The sequence below is a fragment of the Carcharodon carcharias genome, chromosome 3, assembly GCF_017639515.1.
Source record: "Carcharodon carcharias isolate sCarCar2 chromosome 3, sCarCar2.pri, whole genome shotgun sequence".
Taxonomy (NCBI): domain Eukaryota; kingdom Metazoa; phylum Chordata; class Chondrichthyes; order Lamniformes; family Lamnidae; genus Carcharodon; species Carcharodon carcharias.
Genome location: NC_054469.1, coordinates 125,117,735 through 125,144,470, shown reverse-complemented (window position 1 = coordinate 125,144,470; position 26,736 = coordinate 125,117,735). Strand labels below are relative to the sequence as shown.

The window sequence follows — 26,736 nt, the reverse complement described above, 5'->3', positions numbered from 1 at the left end:
ACTCCAGGGCAAGAATTTCCTTTCTTAGGTAAGGTTGAGGAGCTGTGCTGAATGGGTGGAGTCAGTGAAAGTCAAGTTATGGTCACTCATTTTCAGTGAGATGTTATTGGTATTCTTGAGAGGATATTAGATACAAGATTTAAGGTTGATGCTTTATAGGCTGCATTATTGACGTGGTAATGTGCTGGCAAGCATCAAAGTTATCACTGCCTTTTATAATTCTAGTAGGTATGCCTCAATGTTACTCCATTAATTAGTTCTGCATCAAGCAATTCTCCTCTATTGAAACCTGAACCTAGTTTTGATTCTCTGCTGGCTTCCAGACTGGTGCTAGTTACAGGACCAGTGGAGGAGGAAAATTTGAGCACAGTTTGGGACAGGGAACCAACAAATGAACAAAAGAAAGCCTAAGAAATCAGTATCAAGGCCTAGCCTAGGAGTCCAGTTGAGCAGCTAGGCAATAACAAAGTAAAACAAACAGCTAGAAGAACAGTGGAATTCAGTGCAGGATCTAGTAAAAAAAGTTCAATAAATTAGGATTACCTTTCAGTAATGGACAATGCTCCTACCAGAATGGTCCATAGCAGAGTCGAACTTGGCAGCAGAGAAGTCACAGTAGATACAGCAGAGCATCAAGGTGTAATGTGCAGAGAATACGACACATTCTTCATATATTTAATGAATCAATATTTGTTGTTAATCAAGACCAGGAAATTAATAATCTCATTTTTTAAATACTTTTGATTGAATATGAGGTCATAGATTGACCAATATTTTTTCTGGGAATGGATGGAGAATGTTATGAAATGTGGGTAATGTCTGTTGTGTGCCCCATTGATATATCTGCGCTTGCACTTTACAGTACATGTAGACCAGACAAAGTCATACAAATGAGGAGGAATGGGGTGTTCCTGACCTCCCACCTCGCTTTCCAATAGTAAAGATTCCACCCTAAAGATCAACCAGAAAACAAGCCTTACCACCAGAAAGACCTTGGGGCCAGCAACTGATCATTAAATTGTAAAAATTAAAGATTTAAAGGCACAAGTTGATTTTACAACTTAAGCCTCACCACCATGCAAAATCTGCTGCCAGTCTCTTTCAATTAGTGATCAAATGGTCTCCTTCCATACTTTATCATTCTATGATTCAATGCTTGCTATGGCTGCAATCTCCAAGGCTTGGCAAGCAGCCATTGGGATGTGTCTCAATCTACATAAATGACCTAAGGCAGGAAATTCCAATGCTCCATGCAGAGTAAACAGCTAACTCTAATAATAGCTAGTAAGCATATGCATAAGGAGTTATGTCAGCATGATGTCAGGCACAGAAGGAAGATGAGTGTGGAGCATCTTAGAGAATAGCTCCAGCTATGCTTTGGTCTTATTTAACCTTTGTAAATAGTTATTATTGCAAATAAATATGTTTTCAACAAAAGACCATTGTCTCCAGCAAGATCTCTCCTAGATTAAGAAGCTAATGAATCCAGAGATAAAACCACGATAGCAGACTCCTAGGCAATCAAAGTTTTGAGATGCTGCTCCAGTCCAATGTCAGTACTGGTGTTAGGAAAATCTGACCTCACATTCAAAAGCAGTGCATTGTAACCCATTAAAAAATAGGAAAAGCAACTTACCTTGAAAGACTGTTAGAAAATACTTATTTAAAAACATTATTTTCAGATCAAAGCATGAGCCTCCCACATAATGTTCTTCAGAAAGCTGAAGAAGCAGGGTGGCTCAATAATATGTGCTACTAGCTGCAATAATCAAATACTATACTTGCTATGAATAAAATAATTACATCTGCTTTACAAATTCACATTTTTAGGCTTAGTGTGAAAGTTGTACAGTTTCATCAATGGCAAATTATTTTAATTATGTCCAGTAACAGAGAAACAAACTAAATTCCATTTTCTAGTCTTTGCAGCTGTTGTGCTAATCTGGGTGTGCAAGTAGTGCAATTCTATTCTTTTCTCAACTACACAGCTTCTCAGCATGTCTGTTATAAACATTTGTGCCTGGTGATTCTCTGCCATGATTTTCACTTGAAGATTGGTCATTTCTGCTGCTAGCCAATTACCTGTCCGTTGATCATAATGCACATTTTTTTCTTTCTTCTTAAGTTTCTGAAGTTGTCAAAACATGTAAGCAAATGGCTGTGAGATATACAGGCAGTTTTGACTATAGGTGCCCAATGTACTACTGGACTCTGATTTCAACTCCCCCATCCTTGCTCTCTCTCTCACCACATGTTTTGTGTTAGAAGAGTTTTTTTTTCTTAATTTTTTGGTGTTATGCACATTACAAACTATTTATACCATTTTCTCATCCCCAAACTTCTTCTATTATCTGCACTGAATCTTGTTTTCCATACAAATATTTCAATCAAGTCCCCTAACATTCCTAACAACTGAGATCAGAGACAGAAATATGTCCCATATTAATACTTCATGCTGCAGGATCAATGCAAGAGGAAAACCAACCAAACTCAGAAGATGTTGCAGGACATTTCTAGTTATTTGATGTATATCTCCAAAACCCAGCAGTGCCAGTGACAAGCCATTTTGTGTCATGAACTTGGGTTCATTAGGGAATAGTAAGAAACTCCAAAGGATTTGCCTATGTATTTACTCATGTGATCATTTCAGAAATTAATTAGGATTCGGTAATTTATTGAAGTGGAATGTAATCCTAAGACAAAATTGGAAATTAATTATAACTACTGGTCAATTAAGGAGGTCTTGTGGCACAATGGTAAGCATCCTTCCCGCTAAGCCCCAGGCTCAAGCTCCACCCCAGGAATTGATGGCCAAGAAAGGTGTGTTCATAATGTGGCAAACAGGTTGATGCTCAACTTGCAAAACCTTTCAATGCACCAATGGCAACTGGTAAGAGTGAGAGAGATTCCTGCTCAGCGCTGTGAAAGAAAGAAAGTTGGAGCCTCTACCATAACTATCAATAGCTCCAGGCTACAAAATGCATTCAAAAGTGCATATTGCCACAGCAACTAGGACTCCCTGAGTGATCTGTAACACACCATCACCAATTACAATGGCAGAAATTTCAATTTTCTGTGCAGCTACTACTGATAGTGACTTTGATCTTACAAAACTTTCCAAAGTGCTGTGCAAAGGAGATTGGACACAGATTGGGAATCAATTTTGACCAGATTGACTCAATACCTTTCACAAGCACTGATTTTCATCCTTGTCTTTGATTTGATGGGTTATATAACTTACTGTCTATTTTTCAGATGTAAGTGATCAGTTATTTGAAGTGATTGGCCTGGAAGGTGCCATGGAGATGGGACAGATCTACACAGGGCTAAAAAGTGCAGGGAAAAGGCTAGCACAATGCTCCTTGGTAACAATCAGGTATGTTTCAGTGTATTTAGAGGACACTGAATGTCTTTACATCTGGTTTGACTTACTTGTGCAGTACTACGGTTTATATGTTCACATTGCAAATTCCATCTTTTATCCCCCAAATAACTATATTATTGGGAGTCTGTCAGTGATAATCCTGCAGCTTGAAGATACCTACCGGAGGTTGATTTAGCCATCCTATCGACCAGGAAGGAAAGCAAGCAGAGGGAATGCTCAATCGAGAGAGAAGACCTCTGCCAATTTAACTCTGGGCTGCTATTATGTCTTCTGAATTTATTGAGCTGAACCTATTGTGCCCATTTATGTCTCAGCCTCATTGAGATCCCAGATTTGTTGCAAACATATTAAAATGAAATCCTTGTGCACTACTTGGGCCGGATTATCCATTTGGAATGGAGCAATGAAATTTCCTTGGCCAAAGAGACTTTTAAATTCCCTTTGTGTGTATTTTTATTGAAATGTTTAGATTCCCTTTTCAATACAGTATTGTTTTCCATATCTTTTGAAATTTAATAGCTACTTTTCTGAAAACACTTTGGGGCCCTTTTTTATCTCCTTAAGGTAAACTTATTTTAAAGCTCCTTAAATATATCATTTCTTGGTTGCAGTGGGGATCAACAAGCTCTGTACTATATCTGTAGAGCTTGTCTTCATTTGCTCCAGGTTAACAGTGCAAAGTGTTGCCATTTGCTGCAAGAAGACTTGTAGACTACTTAAAACATAGGGACAAGTTGGCCGCTGTTAGATGAGGTTATCAGTGTCCTCAACTGTAATTCCCAACTACCACTGCAATATAATGTGCCATACCCACATGATTCAAGTAGATTGGTCAAGGTGACAGCAATAACATCTCATTTCATACTGAAGAACAGGTACAATGTTACTTTGTTGCTATATTTTACAAAGTGCAGGATATCACTGATAAATGCCTGAAGTTTATCCTGTGTGGCAATAAGTGACTAAGTATGTGCTTCGGTGAGTTGATGTGATGTGAAACCCTTGAGTTAATAGGAAATGAGTCAGAAGGATTGATCAACGATGGAATAGATTGATTGATTTGAGAAGAAAGTAGATAGCTATGATCATGGTTCTGGTTGAAGAGCACAGGATAGAAACTAAGCTCTGTCTCCCTTCAAATTATAAAGTTTATAAGTATCTTTCCAGACTCATTTTCAGCTAGGCCAAGGGTTCTAAATTTAACTGAAGCTCTTTGATTTGAATGTTGAATGTTTTTGATGATTAGGGATGAACTGGCTCCCCTTCTCTATTCAGCCCCCTTGGTTGGTTACAACAAGTTAATTTAAAAAGGATCCCTTTCCTCGTGGATACCTTTTCCCAGTCCAAATGTATTTATATTTTAAAAGGAGCCAATTTAACCAGGCTTTCTTGAATTAAAGAAAAGATGATTTTACTAGTTACTAAAAGTTGAGAAAAAGATAATAAAAATGCAACACACATACACACAGATTAGAAACGAGAAGTGTGTCCAGAAATAAAGTTTTTTTAAAAAAATGTACAAATCAGTCTTTGGCTTCTCTGTGAGGATTAGATGGCAAAATGTTGTGGCCATTGAGTTGAGTGATTCCAGTGGAGCTGACTTTGGCAGCTGAGCAATGGGTTTGGAGATTCTTGGTTCTGCAGGTTAGCTGAAAGGAGTTGTCCTGTTTCCTTTTCTACCGTGGCTTTGCTGTCTTGTGACTTGCCTCCAGCAATCAGAGAAAAAGGATTTTTTTTTTACCTGCAAATGCAGGGATGCCTAGTTGATGTTCTTCAGTTGTGACCGTCACAGCACTGCCTTGCACACCAGGCCTGTAACACCAAAATTAGCACACACTAGCACCAGGCCTGGAACACCAAAACTAGCACACAAAACTAGGGTTACAGTTGTCTTTTTAACCCCTTTTCTTTTATATTCCTGGAAGGAGAAAAAAAAACAAATGTCTTTCGCCCAGAAACTGCTTTCTTTCAACTCACATCATGCCCACAGTCTGGGATGTAACTCACAGGAGATGGTTTCTGCTGAGATGGTAATCAGCCTTCATTATCATGACAGTGACCACCCAAGTTTTTGGCAAGTTAATTCCCTTCCCCAGAGTGATGAGGCTAAACAGCTTAGGAAGATCAACTACTCTGGCCAATTTGAACCAAGTTGGATTTGAATGCAGCAACAAAATTTCATATTCAAACAAACTAATAATTCAAATTAACTTTGTAGTTCACGGTTGTACAAACTGAATACTTTTGAATGGAAACGTAACTTGTTAGTTTTCAGTGGAGGCTTTTTGAATTCAACTGTTGCTCATCCGGCCAGAAAGGGATGGGAGAAAAATATGCCCCTATAATTTTTCTTCTGGATTGTTCACAGAACTGTCTGGGAGATTAATTCCAGAAGATTCCAGGATAATCTGAGATTTAAATAACGCCCTATAGAGTAATGAAGACATTTCATGATCTAGAGAGGAAGGTAGGTTCCTGAGCGAATAACAAAACAGATATAATGACACCTGGCATTTTCTCTGTGCCTGGGATGTACATTTATAGGAGCCTGTTGCAGCTACTTGAACATTTAACAAGAGGCCTTGTTTTTGTCTCCTCTTCATGAATTTGTGGCCATCACAGAATTATGCCAGTCTGGCTTACACATAACCAGTGCTATAGGGATGGCTGATCCCTTGAATATGCATTAAATATTTATGCTCCCAGATCTTTTCAAGAACACTAACAGTAACATATGTCAAGTTAGTCATTCACCTGATCAAAGATGTAATAATTATTTGTAATGGCCAATGTCTTCATTACTTTCTTTAAAGAAAGGTGGCATCAGCTGGCAGGATGTAAAATATTTCCCAGGTTCCAGGTTTTACACAGCATTATAGATGGCACCCATTTACTGCATATACTGTTGAACTTGATTACGGCCTGTCCTCTGTGGTGGGCACAATGAAATTCTACATATGATAACCCTACCTGCATTCATCTCATATTATGGTGCATCCTCTTGGCCAGCATCAAACAGGAGCTTGCCTGTCCGTTAGGTTTTGTTTCACTTCATCTTTGCCTGTCATTATTTTTCCAACCCCTCCCCCACCTTGGCAAACTTTTCAAATAAACTTTGAAGCTTTATAAAAGCCAAATCAATATTTGTTCAAATATGTAACCACTTTAAGTACATTCATCTCTTTACATTTAAGCTGCTTCCAGGTTTCACATATTCACCCCATTAGTCCAGCTGCTAGTGAAAATCCAAAGCTTATGTGAACTATTCAGATCAGGTGGAACTTTAAAATTGAGCACAGTCACCTCAGTGACTGGTGAACAATTCATTCCTTGCACAAATTTTAGTGCTCTCGAAAAAGAGCTCCATTAAAGTACAGTAAAAAGTTTTTGATGTATTTTTTGCCATGAGTTCTTATAATCTCTTACTCCATTATTTTTTCCAGAACCAGTAAGTTCCTGCCGATGCAGATTGATGGAGAGCCTTGGATGCAAACTCCTTGTACAGTAAGTTGATATTACGGGTGAAAAATATTGTAAGTATGCTAAAATAATCCACCCAAAGTGCTCCAAGAATGCAACAGATGCATTGCATTTTAAATGAGGATGAGGCACCATCCTGAAAAAAAGAATGGGTTCAGTTGGTCATATTAAATTGGTGAGTTTAGAAGGCTGCACAAAGTTATAAAATAAAAAAAGTGTATTATTTGCTCTTGTAGGATTTTTAAACAAAGCAGTAGCCCAGTGAGATAAAGACTGATGCTTGTGGCTCAATATTGACAAGGTCAAAGCTATTCTGTTCAGTCTCCAACAGAAACACTTTGCCTTAGTTCCAGATCTTGTTCCATCTTTTTGGATGTCATTCAAACCCAGGCAGATGGTACACAAACTAGCTGTTCTGATCAACTCTGAACTAAGTGCCAAGCCATACTTCCATCTTCAAAATTGTGTATTTCCAACCCCAAGGCATCAATCACCCCAGTCTGCCTTTGATATCGTGTGGACTTTTATTTCCTTATACATTTTTAACATTTCGATGAGATGTTCGGTTTGCTGGGACACAATCCCTTTGAATCCTGGGAATTGTTGCTCTAGCACAAGTTGCAGCTAAAAAAGTTTGGATGGGCATCCCTTTGTCTGTTGGAGTGTATGAATTGGAGGAGGGAGAGTCTAATTGGTGGAAGAATTTATGGAACATATGTTAAATATGTATTTAAGGTGCGACTTTAGCTCAGGGTGGAATTCATACTGGCAGGATGTGCAGGATGTGACTGAGGCTAAGAAATGCTCTAAGCAGAAATGTGGGTGGGCTATTCTGCCTTAAGGTGAGAACAGATATTGCTTTAAATCTATGTTGCTGCATTAAGACTTGTTAACTCAAGTCTGCCACTAACAGAGAATCTTGAGCACCTTTTTCCTGGCTGTCAGTGGTTTTGTACCTCAAACTTATTCACCCTTACACAAGTCCTGATGAGATTATTTGGAAACATTCAGTTGATCTCCTATGATATTTCATATGGAACCAATACCAGGTAGAGTCTTTAGGTCAAATGGTATTGCTGAAAAAAGAGACATGTCAAAGTTTTTCACCTTGAACTCATCAGGACATTTTGCAAGAATACAACAGGAGAAAACAACAATTTATACTGTTCATGAAGAGATTACTGATTGGTTGGCTAGCGGACCCTGATTGGTAGAGATGTTGCCATGGAAAAAGCACCAATGATGGTGACTGACTGTTAGCCCAAATAGGTTTAGGGAGGAAAGGAGCAGGATGGAGGATAGTGGGGTAAGAGGAGGTGGTGGTACAGGGAGAAGAGAAAAGAGGGGAGGGGCAGGAATAGGAAGCATAGAGTATGGAGGAGGAGAAGAAGTGAAAAAGGAGATATGGAGGAGAGGGAAGGAGTGGGGAGAGAAGAACAACAACACGAGGAGAGAAGTAAAAAGAAAACAAGTTAGTTTCCAGGAAAAGATGTAGCAGTTGGAGCCAGTTTAATATTCCCTCTCACCCCTCCGCTTCTCCATCTTTCTTCTTTTCCCTATTTGCCTTTTGCCTCCCTATCCTACCTATGCCCCCTCTATGCCAGTATCTCCTTCACTCCTTCCCCCTCTTTCCTTCCTTACTTTAATACATATCCTTTCTTTTCATATCCTGCTCTCACTGGTCCTGCCCCATCTCCTTTTCCCTTTTTTACTTCTTCCTGTAACACAGAATCAAATGCAGGATCATTCCAGCACAGTGATCTTTTATTCCACTGGTATCAGACCCATAAATACATTTGTATAAAAGCTTATCTTAAAGAAATTAACTTTTTTATAATGAACAACCATTGCTCTACATTACAAAGCACAGAAAAACCACTGAGATTTCAACTTCTTGGGGAGAATTTTCCCCATGTCGGGCTGGCCAGTCGGGAGGGGGCGTGGGTGTGGGCGGAGCCAATCACATCTGCATTCAGCTCCACGCCATCATTATACACGGGTGGGCCAATTAAGGCCCGCCCAGCATGAAGCATGGCTCCTGACGATAGCAGGAGTGGGCGGTTGGTAGCGTGAGTGCAATGGTGGATCTAATGGTGACCCAGCAGCCTGTTTAATTGAAGCGCCAGCAGCCTTGGAAAGGCTGATCACAATGGCCAGTAGAAGGGCCCACCAGAGCGCTGCTGGAGGTCAGGCCAGACCGGAGGATAGTGCAGTGGGACAGTGTGCCCCTCAGTTTTCCGATGAGTGCGTAGCTGCCCTCCTGGAGGAGGTGGCAGCATGACGGGGAGTGGGAGGGGGGGGGGGCCTCATTCTGAGGGACAGGAGGCGGAGGCCCCCCGCCTGGCCAAATGTGCCCGGTGAGGAGGTGGCAGAGATATTCAGCTCCCATGACATGGTGCAATGCATGTGGGTCCAATGCGACAAGCGATTCAACGACCTCCTGCAATCGGGAAGGGTGAGTACCATGTTGGCAGAGGTCACTTAATACAGTCGCCAGCCTTTTCCCCCAAGACCACCTCCACCCCCCAACCCCCCCCACCCCACCTGCCCCCTACTCTGAGTGCAGTTACAGCATTGAATCCTTCACAGCATGTTCCCTCACTGGGTGGGCCAGCATATATTGCCCATGTATAGTCCACCCTGTGCGGGTAATGCTGAGATGGGTCCTGCACCCACAACATGTGTGACACTGACAACCAGAGTACAGCTTTGGGGGCAAACTCAAATGTCTGCGCCTAGGCAGAGTGCTGGAACTGCAAAGCATGTCAAAGTCAGGGTGCTAACATGCTGGGAGGGGAGCTTCCAGGTGGCAGGGCACCAATCCATCTGCTGGCCTTTGCTTTCCACGTACTTGTGCCTCCTTCCTTAGCAAGGTTAGACCATGTGGTGCCAAAAGTGATGGAGGCAGCATGTGGGAAAGGGGGGGGTGGGGGTCAGCCCTGGCTTGTTTGGGTGAGTGTGCGGCAGCTGCGGGGTGACGAAGAACTAGAATCCTGCAATGTCTCACTCTGACCGGGATGGCAGGGATGCGATGGGAATCCAGGTACAGGCTGGACTAATAATACTCCTCTCTCCTTTTCAGGAAGACACTGCACACATTTCCGCAGGGCGGATGCAGACTGGTGGAGGGCAGGCCCAGTTGGCCATCATGACTAGATGCAAGCAGGAGACAGTGGCTCTGGAGAGGCACCATGCACCCAGGTCCACCGGTGGCAGTGAGGCTGGGGTGCCATGGAGAGGTATGATTGGCAAGCACTGAGATTACCATGTGTGTCCCAGCAGTCGTGGCACTGCTGAATGTTCAGTGATTGAAGCTTGCGACATGGGTTGATCATTGATTATGGGAGGATGAGCGCTTGCCGATCCTGGGCCAGGCATGCACATTGACATTGTTCCCATTTTAACTAATCAAATGTCCTTGTTCTTCCTTTCAGCATCACTGGAGCCAGGCCGGGAGGAGGAGGCAGAGGGGCTACCTCTTACACCTGAGGGCCCTGAACAATTGGACTCGCCAGCATCACACCATCTCTGCCAGACAGGCACCAGCGCAGATACCAGCACCTCGATGGGAATTAGATCATCGGTTAGTATCCTGGGGCACAGCGGTGAGGGCACTTCACACTTGCTTGAGGTGCAAGCGGAGACAGAGAGTGCCCATGGTGCTGGCAGTCAGAGGACTGCAGGGGACCAGGCACATACTCGGTCGGTGGCTGATGATGTGCCTCTGGAGTCGTCCGTGAGGCAGCAGATGCTGGTAGTGCAGCAGGGTACATGGGAGGATTTGACGGAGATACATGAGGCTATGTGTGGCATGGTCTCCGTGCTGGAGGAGTCCAAGCGGAGCAAGACCAATGCAATGAGCCTCATGGCCAAGCACCATGCTTCCTCCACGGAGACAGTGGCGACTCCCGTGGAGAGGTTGCTCCAGAAGAGCAATCAGGGCTTCCTGGGGTTGCGCTCTGACCTGCAAGCCCTCACAGTGGGCATTGACCTCAGCTGGTCAGTGCCAGTGTAGGAGATGGTTTGGGCACCAAGTATCCCAGCTCAGTGCCTATCCATCAACGGTGAGCAGGGAGGTCCAAAGCGACCTCTCGTCAGTGCAGCAGCTGCCTGTCGTCTCTGTGGGCTCCTCTCAGGGCGCTCCAGATAAGGGAAGCAGCTCCTCCGCCCCTCTGCCAGTGACCGTGGGATCCAATGAAGCTGCGGCAACTGGGGAGAAGCCAGCTGTGGAACTGGCTGCTCCCTCCCTGGCGGGGCCATCAAAGGCTCCATGGGCCAGAGGATGCCCACCAAGGTCATCGAGGCCAACAGGACAACACAGTGAGCAGGCTGTCTCAGGTGCCAGTGCCAGCAAGGGGGGAGCACCTCAATTTAGCGCCCGCAAGCGTAAACTTAAGGCACATTAGGCACACCATGGGTTTCTCACTGGTGGTTTTTTGTTGGCCCGCTATTAGTTCATGACCACTTGGTGTGATGTGTAACACTTTGTAACTATTTTTTCTGAACTTCATTTTGTGAAATCATTAAATTTTGATACGTGAACAAGACTCAGGGTGACTCCTTACTTCTGCAGGTGGACAGGAAGCCATGATGTTATGAGTGAGTTGTTTGACATTGAACTTTATTGACAAGGCCCTTAATTAATGTTACTATCCAGGCAGATTTTGCACTCAGGTATCGAGTATGGAGCCTGCAGCCCTTGCGTGTGTTGAAGGTCCATCTGTGGTGGGCTAGCTGAAGGTGTCCCTGCCTCCCTGCCCGGGTCAGTGTCTATCCCCTCAGCGTTCTCCTGTGCATGCTCACCCTTGGACTCACTGCCGGACTCATCATGTGCATCCGGAGCAATTGTGTCTACATCTTCTTCCTCCACAGCGTCGCCCTTTCCAGTGCCAGATTGTGGAGAGTGCAGCATGAAACCACTATCAACGACACACGGTCTGAGGGGTATTGGAGTCAACCCCCTGAATGGTCCAGGCATTGGACGCGCATCTTGAGAAGACCGATGGTTCTCTCCACCACAGCCCTTGTGGAGGTGAGGCTCCTATTGTACTGCTGCTTGGCTTCTGTTCTTGGATGGCAAAGGGGCATCATGAGCCGCCTTTTGAGGGGATAGCCCTTGTCTCCCAGCAGCCATCCATCCAGCCAAGCCAGAGCACTGAAGAGCCCCGGCACTTGGGAGTGTCTGAGGATGTAGGCGTTGTCGGAGCTGCCTGAGTACCTTGCACAGATTTGCAGAATCTGCATCCTGTGATCACACACTATCTGCATGTTCATGGAGTAGAAGCCCTTCCTGTTGACAAAGGCACCGGGCTCACCTGCTGGCACCTTGATGGCCACATATGTACAGTCTATAGCACCCTGGGCACAGGGGAAGCCAGCAATGGCTGCAAAGGCCTCCGGCTTGTTCTGGCTGACTGGCATCGTCTCAGGGGCAGTGGATGAAGGTCAATGCACATCTGAACAGAGCGTCTGTCACCTGCTTGACACAAATGTGGACAGTTGATTGGGAGACTCTGCAAAGATTGCCTACCGGCGCCTGGAAAGACCCCGAAGCATAGAAGTTGAGGGCAGCCGTAACCTTCAGAGCCACTGGCATGTTGGCACACAGTTGGCGCTGATCTCAGGGCCTATCATCTGACAGATGGAGGTGACTGTCTCCCTTGAGAGATGGAGCCTCCTTCAGCACTGCACCTCAGATATATTGAGGTAGCTGCTTTGCCGCTTGTAAACCCTGGCAGCAAGATAGCGGCCCCTTCTGTCTTGCAATTCCTGTTGGCCCTGCGCCCTTTGTGCCTGCACCTCTCCTCCCAAAGGTGGCTCCCCAGAGGCTGAATGTGGTGGACTCCTGGCCTCCTCCCTCTTCTGGCCCTCCCTTCCTCCTCAGAGGAGGTGCCTCCAGTGGATAGCACACCTCCCATTCCCAGGCTAAGGGAAGGCTTCCTGAAACCAGCAAGGCCCCAGAAATGATGTTTACTCAAGAGCCCTGCCCTGAAGGCTGTTACTCCTGTCCAAGCAGCTGTGAAGAGATTTGAAGTATTCCTCCTCACACTGGCAAGTAGCAGTATCTTTAACAATTAAATGTCTGACAAATAACACTCAATACCCACCCACCCCTCTTATCCCGCCCGTTTATGAGGTTTATAAAAATGGGGCCTACCCGCCTGCCCTTTGCACCTGTGCAATGTCCTGAAGATCGCACAGGCCCCGAAAAATACCAGACAATTGCTGCCTCGGGCACCTTAAGTGGATCATTAATTAATGGCGAGCGCACATCAGAGGACATCGCGGCCCACCCACCTAAATATCGCGATGGTGCATAGTGATGTCGGGACGCTCGCCCGACATCACCGCACGTCATTTTATGCGTCGGCGTGCGGGGCCCACCCCCACACGCTGACGAGAAAATTCTGGCCCTTGACTTGAATCAGCAGTGTTATGAACTTTCTTGTTAAACAATGAGAGCCAGTGAACCTTGAGTCCAGGGCTGCCGGGTTGTCATCCTGAAGACTTTTCCTTTATCCCCTATCTGCCATCTTCACAAACTGGTCTTGGCCTTAAAAATTGGGCTCGAAGTGTAGCGGAGAAACAAAGATGAGAGCGGTGCATTCAACACTCCTCCTGCTAGTCCCCTCGAACACGTGAACCAAATTCCCCTGCCACTCAGGCCACGAACAATATCTCCAGTTTCTTTGAGGAAGGGGGCGTGGTGTGTGGAAGAGGAGATTCCGTGCTGTTCTTGTCATCCTCCTGGGTTCCAAGACAGCTGGATGCCTGCTCCAATTCCTCTCTCCTGGTCTCCAGGCTCTGATATTAGCCTCAAGCTGATCTCTCCAGCTCCTGCTCCTGCTTCAGCCTGCTCCTCAAGGCCTCTTACTCCAGCCCTTCCAGCCTGCTAAAGACACTACTCTCTGCACCAGAGATGCCCACAGGGGCTGACCAATTCCCCTGCTCAGCCTTCATCCCCAAGGCCTGGCTGACAGAACTTCTCGGTATCCATGGGGAATACCCCACAGACACTGACCTGCAGAAGACAGTGTCCGGCCCAGCTCCAAAGCTGGAAGTCAGGAGCTGGGGCCCAGCGCAATTCCTCCGTTCTTCCTCTCCTCTCCCACCCATCCCCTGCTGCTTCCTTCTTTTAAATGTGAAATGCTGTTCAGTGATGTTATAGGAGAAGGCACAATTGGAAATTGTAGCACGTTTCAAGGACAAGGGATATATAATGGCAATTACTTTTGATTGTGTGGGCTGCTGTGATAGAGAGGGGTGCAAGGGACAGAAAGGTTCATCAAAGGGTGAAATTTCCAAGTGGGGAATGTGGGAGGGTTGTCAGGCGCAACTGTGGTCACTGTTGGGGTCGGCTCAAAATAGTTCTCAGCAGCAGAGGGCAGGGGATTATTTTTCATTTGGGAAAGGGAGAAATTTAGTCAGATAATGACAGAAGATTCAGGAGGAATAAAGGAAGAGGCTTTTTTTGAGATCCAGTGGAGAGTTTACAACATCTTTTAAAAAAACCTCACAACAGCCATCAGTTTTATGTGATTCATGGACTCCATACCTCCAAATAATCATACAACATGCAAATTAGTATCATATCTCCAACTTTTCTCTGCTAATTGGGGAGGGCTCACCACCACCTTCTCAAGGGCAACTAGGGATGGGCAATAAATGCTGGCGCAGCCAGCGAAGCACACATCCTGAGAATGATTTTTTTCATAAAGCTGCAGCTACCAACTCCATCAGCAGGTGGCAAATAGAAGGGACAACCTGCAGATATGGTGGCGAACTGCAAAAAAAGCAGGACCTCTGCTGACAAATGACCAGTCATGGACTGCAGTGGCAGAGTGTGGGTAATGTAAGGTAGAGGGTGGAGTCTCTACACTATGCAAAACCCCCATAAGCCTACTTTCCAGCTTACTGAGACAAGATGAGAATAACTCTCCAACTTACCTTTATTCAACTCCAAGGTCCAGGAGGAATCAAGCTAAATGTAAAATGTTAGCTTGTTACAATGCTAAAGTACAAAGATGGAGACATTTCTGAAACATTAAACATTATTCAAAATCAAGAATGCACTTTGTTGAGCAGAAAAGCCTGCATAGCTCTGAAACGGATCATAAAAGTTGGTGAAGTTAATGCACAAACACAAGATAATGAATTTAAAAGGGAATTCCCCACACTCTTCAAAGACAGGTAAATTGAAGACTGTGTACCACATCATGCAACCTCCAGGAACTGACTTCAGAGTAAACAGATTCCCAACTACCCCATAAGTAACTCATTCAGGAAGACTGGCGAAACCACCAAAGAGACTATCCCTTTGAAAGCAGAGACTTTGGAGGGGAGATCTAGGAGGATGTGTATATAATAAGAGGATAAAGAGTTAGGGGGAGGCGTAGAGTAAAGGATTAGCTTCAATGATAGCTTGTGCGTAAGGAGGTATGTCATGTTGATGTCACTCACTGAGAAGATGAATGAGAAGCATGTCAGAGAGTAGCTGTAGCTGTGTCCTGATGTTCTATAACCTTGTCAAAAGTGCTGTAAATAAAAGTATTTTAAATGAAAAACCATTTCCTCGAGCAGATCTCTTCTGGAGCAAGGAGCCAAGAAATTCCCAGACAAACCTACAATAACAGAATAGTCAGGACCAGGGATCAAAAGATGTGCATTTTACACGTGCCAATGTTTACACCTGATGGATGGTGAAAGACCACCGCTCGTTTACTCATTATTGGTACATGAGGCTTCCAATAAAGAAAAGCTGAGACAGGGAATCAAACTTGCATTTCCATAGCAATAGTTCCTTGCACCTACCCACCAGGAATTATACAATGAGTTATCAATTAAAATGGCACTATTTTTTAATCCATGAAATCAGTGAAAATTAATCTTTAATAGTCTAATTTTACAATGGTTATTCCACATGATGCAGGTCACCAGCAACACATGGTCTAAAGGAGTTAATTTATGAGAATAGTTTTCATGTGCTAGGCGTCTTCCTTCCTCAATGTCCCTGTGAGTTTAAATGTTATCATGTGATTCACTGAAAAGCTGTCAGTGGTGAAGGGACATTTCCTGTTGTTTGAAGTGGAACTGAGAGGCCGCTTCATTATCATCACAAATCACATTCAATCTGTTCTGTAAGGGGATTGTGCCCTGCCCATTTCATCCCTTGCGAAAAGATTAAGTTCCTTCCGGTAATTAAATCAAAAGTCCAGAACTTTCTCCTCTGACTTTGTTCACCCTTAACTGGTTGCTTTTTTACCATGACACTGGCTTGGAATCATCGGATTTCATCACTGTACCTGTATTTGTTCTTATGATCTTGACTTATCCCAAATCAGATCTTTGTTCAACTCATTGTTGAAGGTGTTAATTGGCATAGCATTAGTTGTTTAACTATATGTTTGTTCTGCAAATTTGTAACTCAAGTAAATAATAAAACAATGATTGACTTCAGGTTGTGAGTCAACATATTGAAGGTGAATTTCAGCCCATCCCATTTACCAGTGCAAACTGAAGGGCTGCCAGGGAAACAAATTTAAAGGAAAAAATAGCCGTCAATTTGTAGTTAGAGGTCCACCTGACACCATTTTCAACAGGCCTTAAACTAGGCAGTGAATGCTCCCACCTGCTAAAGGCAGGAGCTTCATCGTCTCGAATCAGGACCCCACACTTGTTGTAGGGCTCTGTTTTCAAGGTTTGGTATTAATGGGAGAAGTATATGTGTGTATGTTTGTAAATGTACTGTGCACAGTACCAGACGTGGAGTAACCTAACTAGTGATTCTTCAAAGGATGCTAATTGGATACTCAAAAACAGATATTAAGTGAAATAAATGAATTTTCACATATCAGAATGAATATTAATGCCTCTCAAATATTGACCTCCATAATGCCCGACCTTCTGTGGACCTCCCCTAAGAGCACATCAAACTCCAATCCTCCAGGATCACCACCAACTCCAATCCCCTAGGATCGACCCAAGCTGCAATCCTCCAGGATTCCTCCAGCTCGAATCCTTTACCTGCCTGCATGGGATATCCTCTATACTGAACCGGCCCCAACTTTTCTCCCAGGTCAATCAATGAATTGCTGGAAATGTGTAAGCATCTAACTCTCAGTGAAGAAATGAGGTCCACACTGAAAGCCATTGGGCTACTCACTGCAGCCTTAAGCTAGGCACAACAGATGCCCTTCTGCATCCCCCCGATTTCATCAAATCATAGAGCAGTACAGCACAGAAAGAGGCCATTTAACTCATCATGTTGTGTCAGCTCTTCATAGGCCTACTCCCCTGCCTTTCCCCATAGCTCTGCAACTTTTTCCTCTTCAAGTATTAATCCAATTCCAGTTTGAAAGTTATTATTGAACCTGATTCCACCACCATTCTTTCAGGCAGTGCATTCCAGAGCATAAAAATTCACCACATAAAATAAATTCTCCATGTTTTATCTCTGGTTATTTTGCTAATTATCTTAAGTTCTGCTGGTTGCCTGCCCTTTTGCCACCAGAAACCAACACCACATGGACTGCAGCAGTTCAAGAAGGCAGCTCACCACCACCTTCTCAAGGGCAACTAGGGATGGGCAATAAATGCTGGCCCAGCCAGCGAAGCCCACTTCCCGTGAATGAATAAAGGAAAACCAGTTTCTCCTATTTCCTCTATCAGAACTCTTCACGATTTTGAACCCCTCTATTGAACCTCCACTTAATCATCTCCGCTCTGAGAAGGACAACACCAGCTTCCCTAGTCTCCCCACATCACTGAAGGCCTGCATGCTGGTACCTTCTTGTAAATCACCTCTGCATCCTCTCTAAGGTCTTGATATTATTCCTAAAATGTAGTGCCCAGAATTGCTCACAACATGCATCATCAATGGGGTCAGAAGTGGATACTGATGATTGCATAGTGTTCAGTACCATTTGAATGCCTCAGATACTGAGGCATTTGTGTCTATATGCAGCAAGACCTGGACAATATTCAGGCTTTGGCTGATAAGTGGTAGGTAACAATTATACCACACAAGTGCAAGGCAATGGCCATCTCTGACACGTGAGAACCTGACCAGCTCTCCTTGACATTCAATGGCATTATAATCACTGAATCTCCCACCATCAACATCCTGGAGGGTTGCCATTGATCAGAAACTGAACTAGTCTAGCCATATAAATACTGTGGCAAGAAGAACAGGTCAGAGGCTGGGAATTTTGTAGCAAGTAACTCCTCACCTGACTCCCCAAAGCCTGTCCACCACCCACAAAGCACAAGTCAGGAGTGTGATGGAATACTCCCCAGTTATCTGGATGAGTGCAGCTCCAACAACTCTCAAGAAGCTTGACACTATCTAGAACAAAGCAACTTGCTTGATTGGCACCACATCCACAAACATTCATTCCCTCCACCACAGAAGCACAGTGGCAGCAGTGCGTACAATCTATAAGATGCACTGCAGTAACTCACCAAAGCTCTTTTGACAGCACCTCCCAAACCCACAACCTCTACCACCCAGAACAACAAGGGCAACTGATGCCTGGGAACACCACCACCTGGAAGTTCCCCTCCAAACCACTCACCATCCCTGATTTGAAATTATATCACTGCTCTTTCATTTTTCCTGGGTCAAAATCCTGGAACTCCCTTCCCAGCAGCACTGTGGGTGTACCTACACCACATGGTCTGCAGCTGTTCAAGAAGTCAGCTGACCACCACCTTCTGAAGGGCTATTAGGGATGGACAATAAATGTTGGCCTAGTCAGCAACAGTGAAGGAACAGCAATATATTTTCAAGTCAGGATGGTGAGTGGCTTGGAGGGAAACTTGCAGGTGGTGATGTTCCCATGTATCTGCTGCCCTTGTCCTTCTCGATGGTAGTGGTTGTGGGTTTGGAATGTGTTGCCTTAGGAGCCTTGTTGAATTCTTGTAGTGCATTTTGTAGATGGTATACACTGCTGCCACTGTGTGTCGGTGGCGAAGGGGGTGAATGTTTGTGCTGTCAAGCTTCTTAAGTGTTGTTGGAGCTGCACTCATCCAGGCAAGTGGGGAGTATTCCATCACACTCCTGACTTGTGCCTTGTAGACAGGCTTTGCGACATCAGAAAGTGAGTTACTCGCTGAAGGATTCTGAGCCTCTGAACTGCTCTTGTAGCCACAATATTTATATGGCTAGTCCAGTTCAGTTTCTGGTCAATGGTAACCCCCAGGATGTTGATAGTGTGGGACTAAGTGATGGTAATGTCATTGAATGTCAATGAGCAATAGTTAGATTCTCTCTTCTTGGAGATTGTCATTGCCTAGTACTTGTGTAGTTTGAATGTTACTTGCCACTTATCAGTCCAAACCTGAAGGATGTCCAGGTCTTGCTGCATATGGACATGGACTGCTTCAGTATCTGAGGAGTTGTGAATGATACTGAAGATGGTGCAATCATTAGTGAAAATCCCCAATTCTAACATTACGATGGAGGGAAGGTCATTGATGAAATAGCTGAAGATGGTTGGGCCTAGGACACTACACTGAAGATCTCCTGCAGTAATGTCCTAAGACTGAGATGATTGACCTACAAACAACCACAACCATCTTCCTTTGTGCTAGGTATGACTCCAGCCAGTGGAGAGTTTTCCCCCTAATTCCCATTGACTCCGGTTTTACTAGGGTACCTCACCTCTGGAGTTCAGCTCTTTTGTCCATGTTTGGATCAGGGCTGTAGTGAGGTCAGAAGCTGAGTGACCCTGGCAGAGGTGAGCATCAGTGGGCAGGTTATTGCTAAGCAACTGCTGCTTGATAGAACTGTTGATGACCCCTTCCATAAATTTTCTGATGATTGAGGGTAGACTGGTGGGGCAGTAATTGGCCTGCTTTGTGTATACAGGAGATACCTGGGCAATTTTCCACATTGTCTGCTAGCTGCCAGTGTTGTAGCTGTACTGGAAAAGCTTGGCTAGGGCTGAGGCAAGTTCTGGAGCACAAGTCTTCAGTGCAGTTGCCGGTATATTGTCAGGGCCCATAGCCTTTGCAGTATCCAGTGCCTTCAGCCATTTTTTGAAATCACATGGAGTGAATCAAAATTACTTAAGACTGGCAGCTGTGCAGCTGGGGACTTCCGGAGGAGGCCTAGCAGGATCATCCACTCGGCACTTCTGGCTGAAGATGTTTGCGAATTCTTCAGCCTTATCTTTTGCACTGATGTGCTGGGCTCCTCTATCATTGAGGACGAAAATATTTGTGGGGCCTCTTCCTCTTCCAGTGAGTTGTTTAATTGTCCACCACCATTCACGTCTGGCTGTGGCAGGACTGCAGAGCTCAGATCTGATCCGTTGGTTGTGGATTTGCTTAGCTCTGTCTGTCACTTGCTGCTTCTGCTGTTTGGCACGCTTCATCAGGTTGATACTTCATTCTTCGGTATGGCTAAGTATCATTTTCCTGTTAATTCATATTTAACTTGCATTGGTTATGATTCATGTTAAAGCAAATGTTACAAAAAGTGAAATCTTGTTGGTAATTTCTTGATTTGGAGGTAGTTTGGTAAATTTGTTTGGTTGTTTTGGTTTATGGTTTCCCACAGAGATTGTAACAATCGCCATTCTTTCACTGTCGCTGGATCAAAATCCTGCAACTCCCTTCCTAACAGCACTACGAGTGCACCTGTACCTGATGCGTGGCAAAAGTTCAAGAAGGTGGTTCAGGATCACTTTCTCAAGGGCACTTAATGGGCACACATGCTGGCCTTGCAAGCGATGCCCACATCCCATGAAAAAATAAAATAAAAACTCCAGCTAGCATTTCAACCAGTGTTTTAGAAAGGATTAACATAACTTCTTGTTTTTGTATTCCATGCCATGTTTTTAAAGCCAAGGATCACATAAACTTTTTTTTAACAACCTTCTCCGCTTGTGTTGCCATCTTCAAATCATTTGTGTACACACAATCCGGCTCTCTTGGTTCCTGTACCCCCTTTAAATTCTACCATTTAGTTTATGTTGCCTCTCCTCATTCTTCCTATCAAAATGTACCTTGGGCCAAAGTTCAAAATCACACCCACTGGAAAAGCAATAATACATTCAGTCACTGGCTTCTGTCTTAACCTTTCCAAACTGTCATCAGAAGTTTTCCATTGTGCCCTAAGCTGTAATGGATAATTGCATAATGTTGCAAGTCTATGGCTTGCATTGAATAAAGAGAGGAAAATAGCTAGAAGATTTGTTGATTACATTACTGCATCGCTTCTTTTCTATCTGTCTAACTTTTAAGGCATTGTCTTTCACACTTTCATATCATCTAACAGTCTGAGAAGGAAAAAATCTTTCTTCTTATATCATATGGCCATAAACATTCAAGAAATGTTTTTGAAATACTTGCTGTTATTATCAGAGTGTATCACACTGGGAGTGAAACTTGCTCAACGATATCAACACAGAAAACCGCATTAGTAGTGCCCATGGCACAGTTTGGCCCCAGTAATCAATGTAAATTCATTAATTTGTAGAGCAAACTTTTCCCCCTTTCAGTATGTGGCAGTAATCCATCTGGAAATGGTAGTCTGTCAGTCAAGGTAAAAAGAACAATATGTATTGCTGTGCATTGCAATCTTAACCTGCTCTTTTGAGCGGGTGAGATCAAGATGTAGATTGGGCACCAGTGAGGCCTGGTTGCAGTTTTAACCTGAGCCATGTGTGGGGAAGTTGTTGTTGCTGAGCTTTCTTACCTCCCTCATGCATCTTAGGTTGCCATGATGGCAAGTGAAGTCAGAGCAAAATCAGGTCCGGAAAGGAAAGTTTTATTTTTCTGCCCTTGTGGACCATGAGAAGCCGGAGCGATCCTATGGACACAAAATCAAAACTTAGGCCTCCTCATCCTGGGCTTCCCTACCCCGAACTATGCTGCTCTCCTGACACCACCCAAAATATGTTTAACTGAGTGCAATAGATTGTTCATTATCACCCCAGGGAGAAGCTTTCTGCTCCCCAAAATTGTGCTCCAGCCAATGATCAGCTACCATGTTCCATAGAGTGCAGGTAGAATGCTAACAGGGTCTATGTAGCTGGGGCATAGGCAATAAAGCTCATGCTGTGAAAGTCCAAGTGTTTTCCTATCCACCTCAGCCGGAGGAGTATTAAAATAATCAACCGAGCGGAGGCTAGCCACAGCATGACAACATAATAAATGCTGCTTCCAGTTCTAAAGCACTATTTCTGATCAAACAAATTCATGCGTGTATTTTTTCAAATCAATTTTTTTACAAGATATTTTACATCTTGAGATAGAAAGTTTCAATCAAAGTTATATTTTCGTAATTGCTTAAAGAATTCAAAGTATTTCTTTAGCAGAATCCTTTAATTAACTGTGTAGGGAATTCCTGTACAGTTCAAATAGACAGGTCTGGTGACTTGTAGGATATGCAGAGCCTCACCTGGTTTTTGAATAAGCCATTAACAGTAATGAGTCTCAAGTGACTACCTCATTTTAAATTTTCCAACCCATGTAAGCAGATAAGTTTTTAAAAACTTGTGCTTGACTGCTAAAGAATTTGGCCTAGACGTAATGCAGGAGCTATCATGGAATGTAATATTCACTGTTGGCAGAACATAAAATTTTAAGCACATTGAAGGTTCAAAACCAGAAATGACCATCTGACCACTTCCAATATCAGAGTCATAAGTGTGTTATGGCAATCAGAATTACAGACTTCCAAGCTAGAATTCCTTGTCTGATAAAGTTTACCTGTTCAGCGAGTCAAAGATGGCTTTGCCAACCTGAGTCTATTTTTTGTTACTTTCTTAAGAAGTGGCAATTTTGAAAGGATAATTCCATATTTTTAAATTATCATATTGCATGTTTTGAAATTATTCAAAAAGCTATTTTTAATCAAAGCTGACGGCACTCCCATTTTCAGTGTTAGCTATCCTATCTATGCTAGCCAGAAAATTTAGCTGGGACTGTATGATAATATGTTTATTGTATTATCAAAGAATTTACAGCACATATGTTTCATGAAATTTCATATTTTTTTGACAACTTGATTTTTATTAATGTCATAGTTGCTACCTCATTCACACCTTCTTCTATCACCTGGAAGGACCAGGGCAGCAGATGCATGGGAACACCCCCACCTGCAAGTTCCCCTCCAGGTCACACACCATCCTGACTTGGAACTTATTCCCATTTCTTTATTGTCACTGAGTCAGATTTCTGGAATTCCATCTCTAGCAGCACTGTGGATGTGTTTATAACAAATAGACCGCAGCGGTTTAAGAAGGTGGCTCACCACCACCTTCTCAAGGGCAATTGGGTTTAGGAAATAAATGTTGGCCTTGCCAGCAATGCTCACATTCCATGCACTATTAAAAAAAAGTAACCACTTGGGGTAAAAATTCCACATTTTAGTAACTCTTAATATGAACACATTATTCCTAACTTGCTTCAACATTCTTTTGCCATAATTCTGAATCTAATGACCCCTTGTTCTGAACTTATCAAACTTTGGAAACTATCTTTCATTGCTTACCCTCTCAAAACCTTTCAGAATTCGAAAAGCTTCGACTAATCTCTTCAGCCTCATCTCTGGGATGTGCAGAACTATGTATACTGATTCAGAGGTGGTGCAAACAGGATTCTATTTGCTTGTATAATGCCTTCTTTACCTTCAATCCCACTTTTGAAGATCTACAAATATAGGTCTCTGTTTCTCCAATCTATTAAGTACATAGCTATACATGGTATACTTTGCTTGACTAATTGTATTACATTTTACTAAAATGTACTACGTTTTTTTTTCATTGAACTTCATTGGCTACCTATTTCTGTCAACCTTTCAATGTCTTCCTGCAATCTCCTGCATCCTTCACTAGAATCAAAAGGGTTAATGGCAGACCTTATAGACATCTTCTGATTATGAAAGTGTTATAGAGTTGAAATATCCAGACAACTTTTCTTGGTGGACACATTTAACTTTAGTTACAAGACAGCAGCAGCAACTACATGTGTGCATCTAACTCTATAACTAAAGAAGAACTGTCTCCCAGGGGTACCCCACGCTGCTAACTCATTAGTTTACACAGATCATGGGGAGGATTTTTCCCTACTCAGGTGGGCTCGGCGGGAGTGGGCGGGGGCAATTGGGAAGCCAACCACCGCCCGCAATCAGGGGCAGACCGCAATTTCACATTGGCAGGCCAATTAAGGAAGAGGGCAAGCACGAACTTCATGCACGCGCATGAGTGCATGCTGGAAAAGCTCCCTGAGGCACAGAGCTGCCTCAGGGAGATGAACATTTTTCAAAATAAAAGATGAAGATTTCTAAAATGTTATAAAACATGTCTCCTTATGTGACTCTACCACATGAGCAGGGACATGTTATAAATGAAATTCAAAAATTTTTATTTTATTTTTATTTGCTGTTGGACACCTCATCCCTCCCATGGATGAGATTTCCTAAAAAATGCAAAGGCCACTTAGTCTTTTCGTCTGCCTGCCGACTGTTAGGTTGGATGGGCAGTGATAAATGTCTTTCACTTAATAGCCTTTATAATAGCCTTAATAGGCCTTTTAATTGTCCGCTGGGCGTGCTGCCGACTCTGGCGCACACCTGCTGACTGAAATATTGCACTAGTGAGCAATGATGTCGGGATGCTCACCTAACATCATCGCATGTCATTTTGTGCTCGGTTGGGTCGGGCGTGAGCCCGCCCGATGAGCTAAAAATTCTCCCCCATGTGATCTTACAACACAGGATTTTTCTTAAAGCTAGTCTTACATTTATCTGAACTATAATTACGACGTTCCTCCCCCTTCATCTTTTCTGTACATGTTGTATTTACAAGGATATTTATCTCATGACATTACAATATTTACGTAGGCCATGAAATTAAAAGTTCAGTCTTTCAGATGGTTTCCTGATCCATGTGGAATGTTATAGCTCCACGACTTCCGATTCTTTTGCAGGAACCACATTCTCTGGAACCTCATTAACATCAGGTACCTCATTAGGCACATGCAGTTCAGTGTCTTCCACTCTGACAGTGACATCAGGCATATCTCTCCTTGGTTGAGCAATTTCAATAGGAACCATAGATTCAGCAATGGTTATAGGTGGAACACATTTTGTTGGGGTATCTCCCTCATTCCTAAATGATCCACATGCTTATGGATGATCCGGCCCTCCACTTCCACAATCACCCAGTCACAGAGCTTACTTTCCCAAGCAATCACTTCGGTCCTCCACTGAAGTTCCTTACATATACTGCTTCTCCAACAGTAAATTGTCGCTCACAACTATGCAAATCATGAGTCGCTTTTTGGTTCCCTTGACTTTTCTTCACCTTCCCCTCCAAAATGGGAAGTATCAGGCTTAGCCTTGTTGGAAGATGGCGCCTCATCAGTAATTCTGCATCCTCTTCATACGTATCTTCTTTTTACCACAGAATTTAGTCTCAGTCTTCTTTTTGACTTCACTGTCATCCAGACTTCTCTCAAATGCAGTCCCAACTTGTCTTAGTTCAGGGTTGAGCTACCCATGGTTTCATTATCTACTCACATCTTGGAAAGTTCTAAAACTTTTGCTTTCAAAGCCTCTTTAGCTTCATTCAGCTGATTCTTCAGCTCTTCTGTCTCCTTCTTGTATCTTTTGGCTTCCTCCTGGAACCTTGAACATTACTGCATTTTCTCTGCCAACTGGTTTTTCAGTTTGCTCAGAGTGACGTTAAATTATTTGTGCTTCTCTTTGTAATTTTTTAGAGGCACAAACTTTGACCTGAGGGATCCTTGTCATGTGTGAAGGTTTTCAACAGGTTTTCCTTTTCTTTGCGAAGCTCACTTGCTTATCTTGAATTCTGTCATCCAGTAGAGTCTCCTGAGTTTCTTCTGCTGTTCTTCCATGCCGTTGTTTAAAACAGTCTTCATTTATTCAAGTTGCTGAATGGCTACACACTCATTTTTCATCATGTTATGGTCCTTGGACTCTCCAGGCTCTTTCTGAAGTACCATGCCTTGTTCCTTTTCCAACTCAGGAACTCTTCCTGCTTCCTTTTGAAATCTCAATGGCCAATCAAGGTTAATTTCCCTCAATCAATTTCTACCTGGATGGCTTGGTCCTCTACCTTCTAATACCATCACCGGTAGATGTGCCGCTAGATATGTATAACGAACAGTTACCTGGTGATACCTTTTACCTGTATTTTTTCACCTGGCAGATGTTTGCTCCAAATGTAATTGTTGAGCATCTTTATTTAAATATCTGAAAGTGTGTTCTCTTATTACAGTGGTAGAAGCATCTGTGCCTACTTCCATTTTTAAAGGTTTACCATTCAATTGCACTGTGACAATGATTGGCTCTGTCTTTCCAACTTTCATGTTGAATAATGAATAAATGTCAGAATTGGTTGTTTCTGGCTCTTCTACACTATAGACTTCATTGACTTCGATTGCTGCCTGGAAGCCTGTTTAAATCTCGATTTGCAATACGTGTCCACTTCTGTGACAAAAATAACACTCTACTTTTTAAAATTGCCAACGGTTAGGAGAATATTTGTTTCCATGTCGATAAAAATTGGTTTCCGGCTTTTGCTGCTAAGCTGTTTCTTCTAAATTTTCGGCTACTGCGGCTGCTTCCCGCTTTGCAGCGGAGTCCTGGCTTTTTGCACCACCTTCGGCTGACTGTTCCTGCCCAACCAGGAGAATGGTGCGATTTTACGACCCTTGAGTTGCTTGTGAATCCCTTACAGCCCTTTCCATCGCAAGCACTATTTCTAACACTTTCTTAAAATCAAGATTCACTTCAGCCAGCAATCTTCATTGAATAGCATCCTCCTGCACACCACAGACCAAACAATCCCTGAGCATGTGATTCAGTGTTTCACCAAAATCACAATATTCCATTA

General features: G+C 43.5%; 1 protein-coding gene across 3 annotated transcripts in view; it reads left to right on the top strand.

Annotated features, from left to right (window-relative positions):
* The window catches only part of dgkb (diacylglycerol kinase, beta), a 975,484-nt gene that overhangs the window by 901,898 nt on the left and 46,850 nt on the right, over window positions 1–26,736 (top strand). For all 3 annotated transcript variants that reach the window (XM_041184471.1, XM_041184469.1, XM_041184470.1), the window contains 2 exons: window positions 3,256–3,376; window positions 6,829–6,889. In XM_041184471.1, coding sequence (XP_041040405.1) covers window positions 3,256–3,376; window positions 6,829–6,889 — 182 coding nt within the window. The remainder of the gene's footprint in view (window positions 1–3,255; window positions 3,377–6,828; window positions 6,890–26,736) is intronic.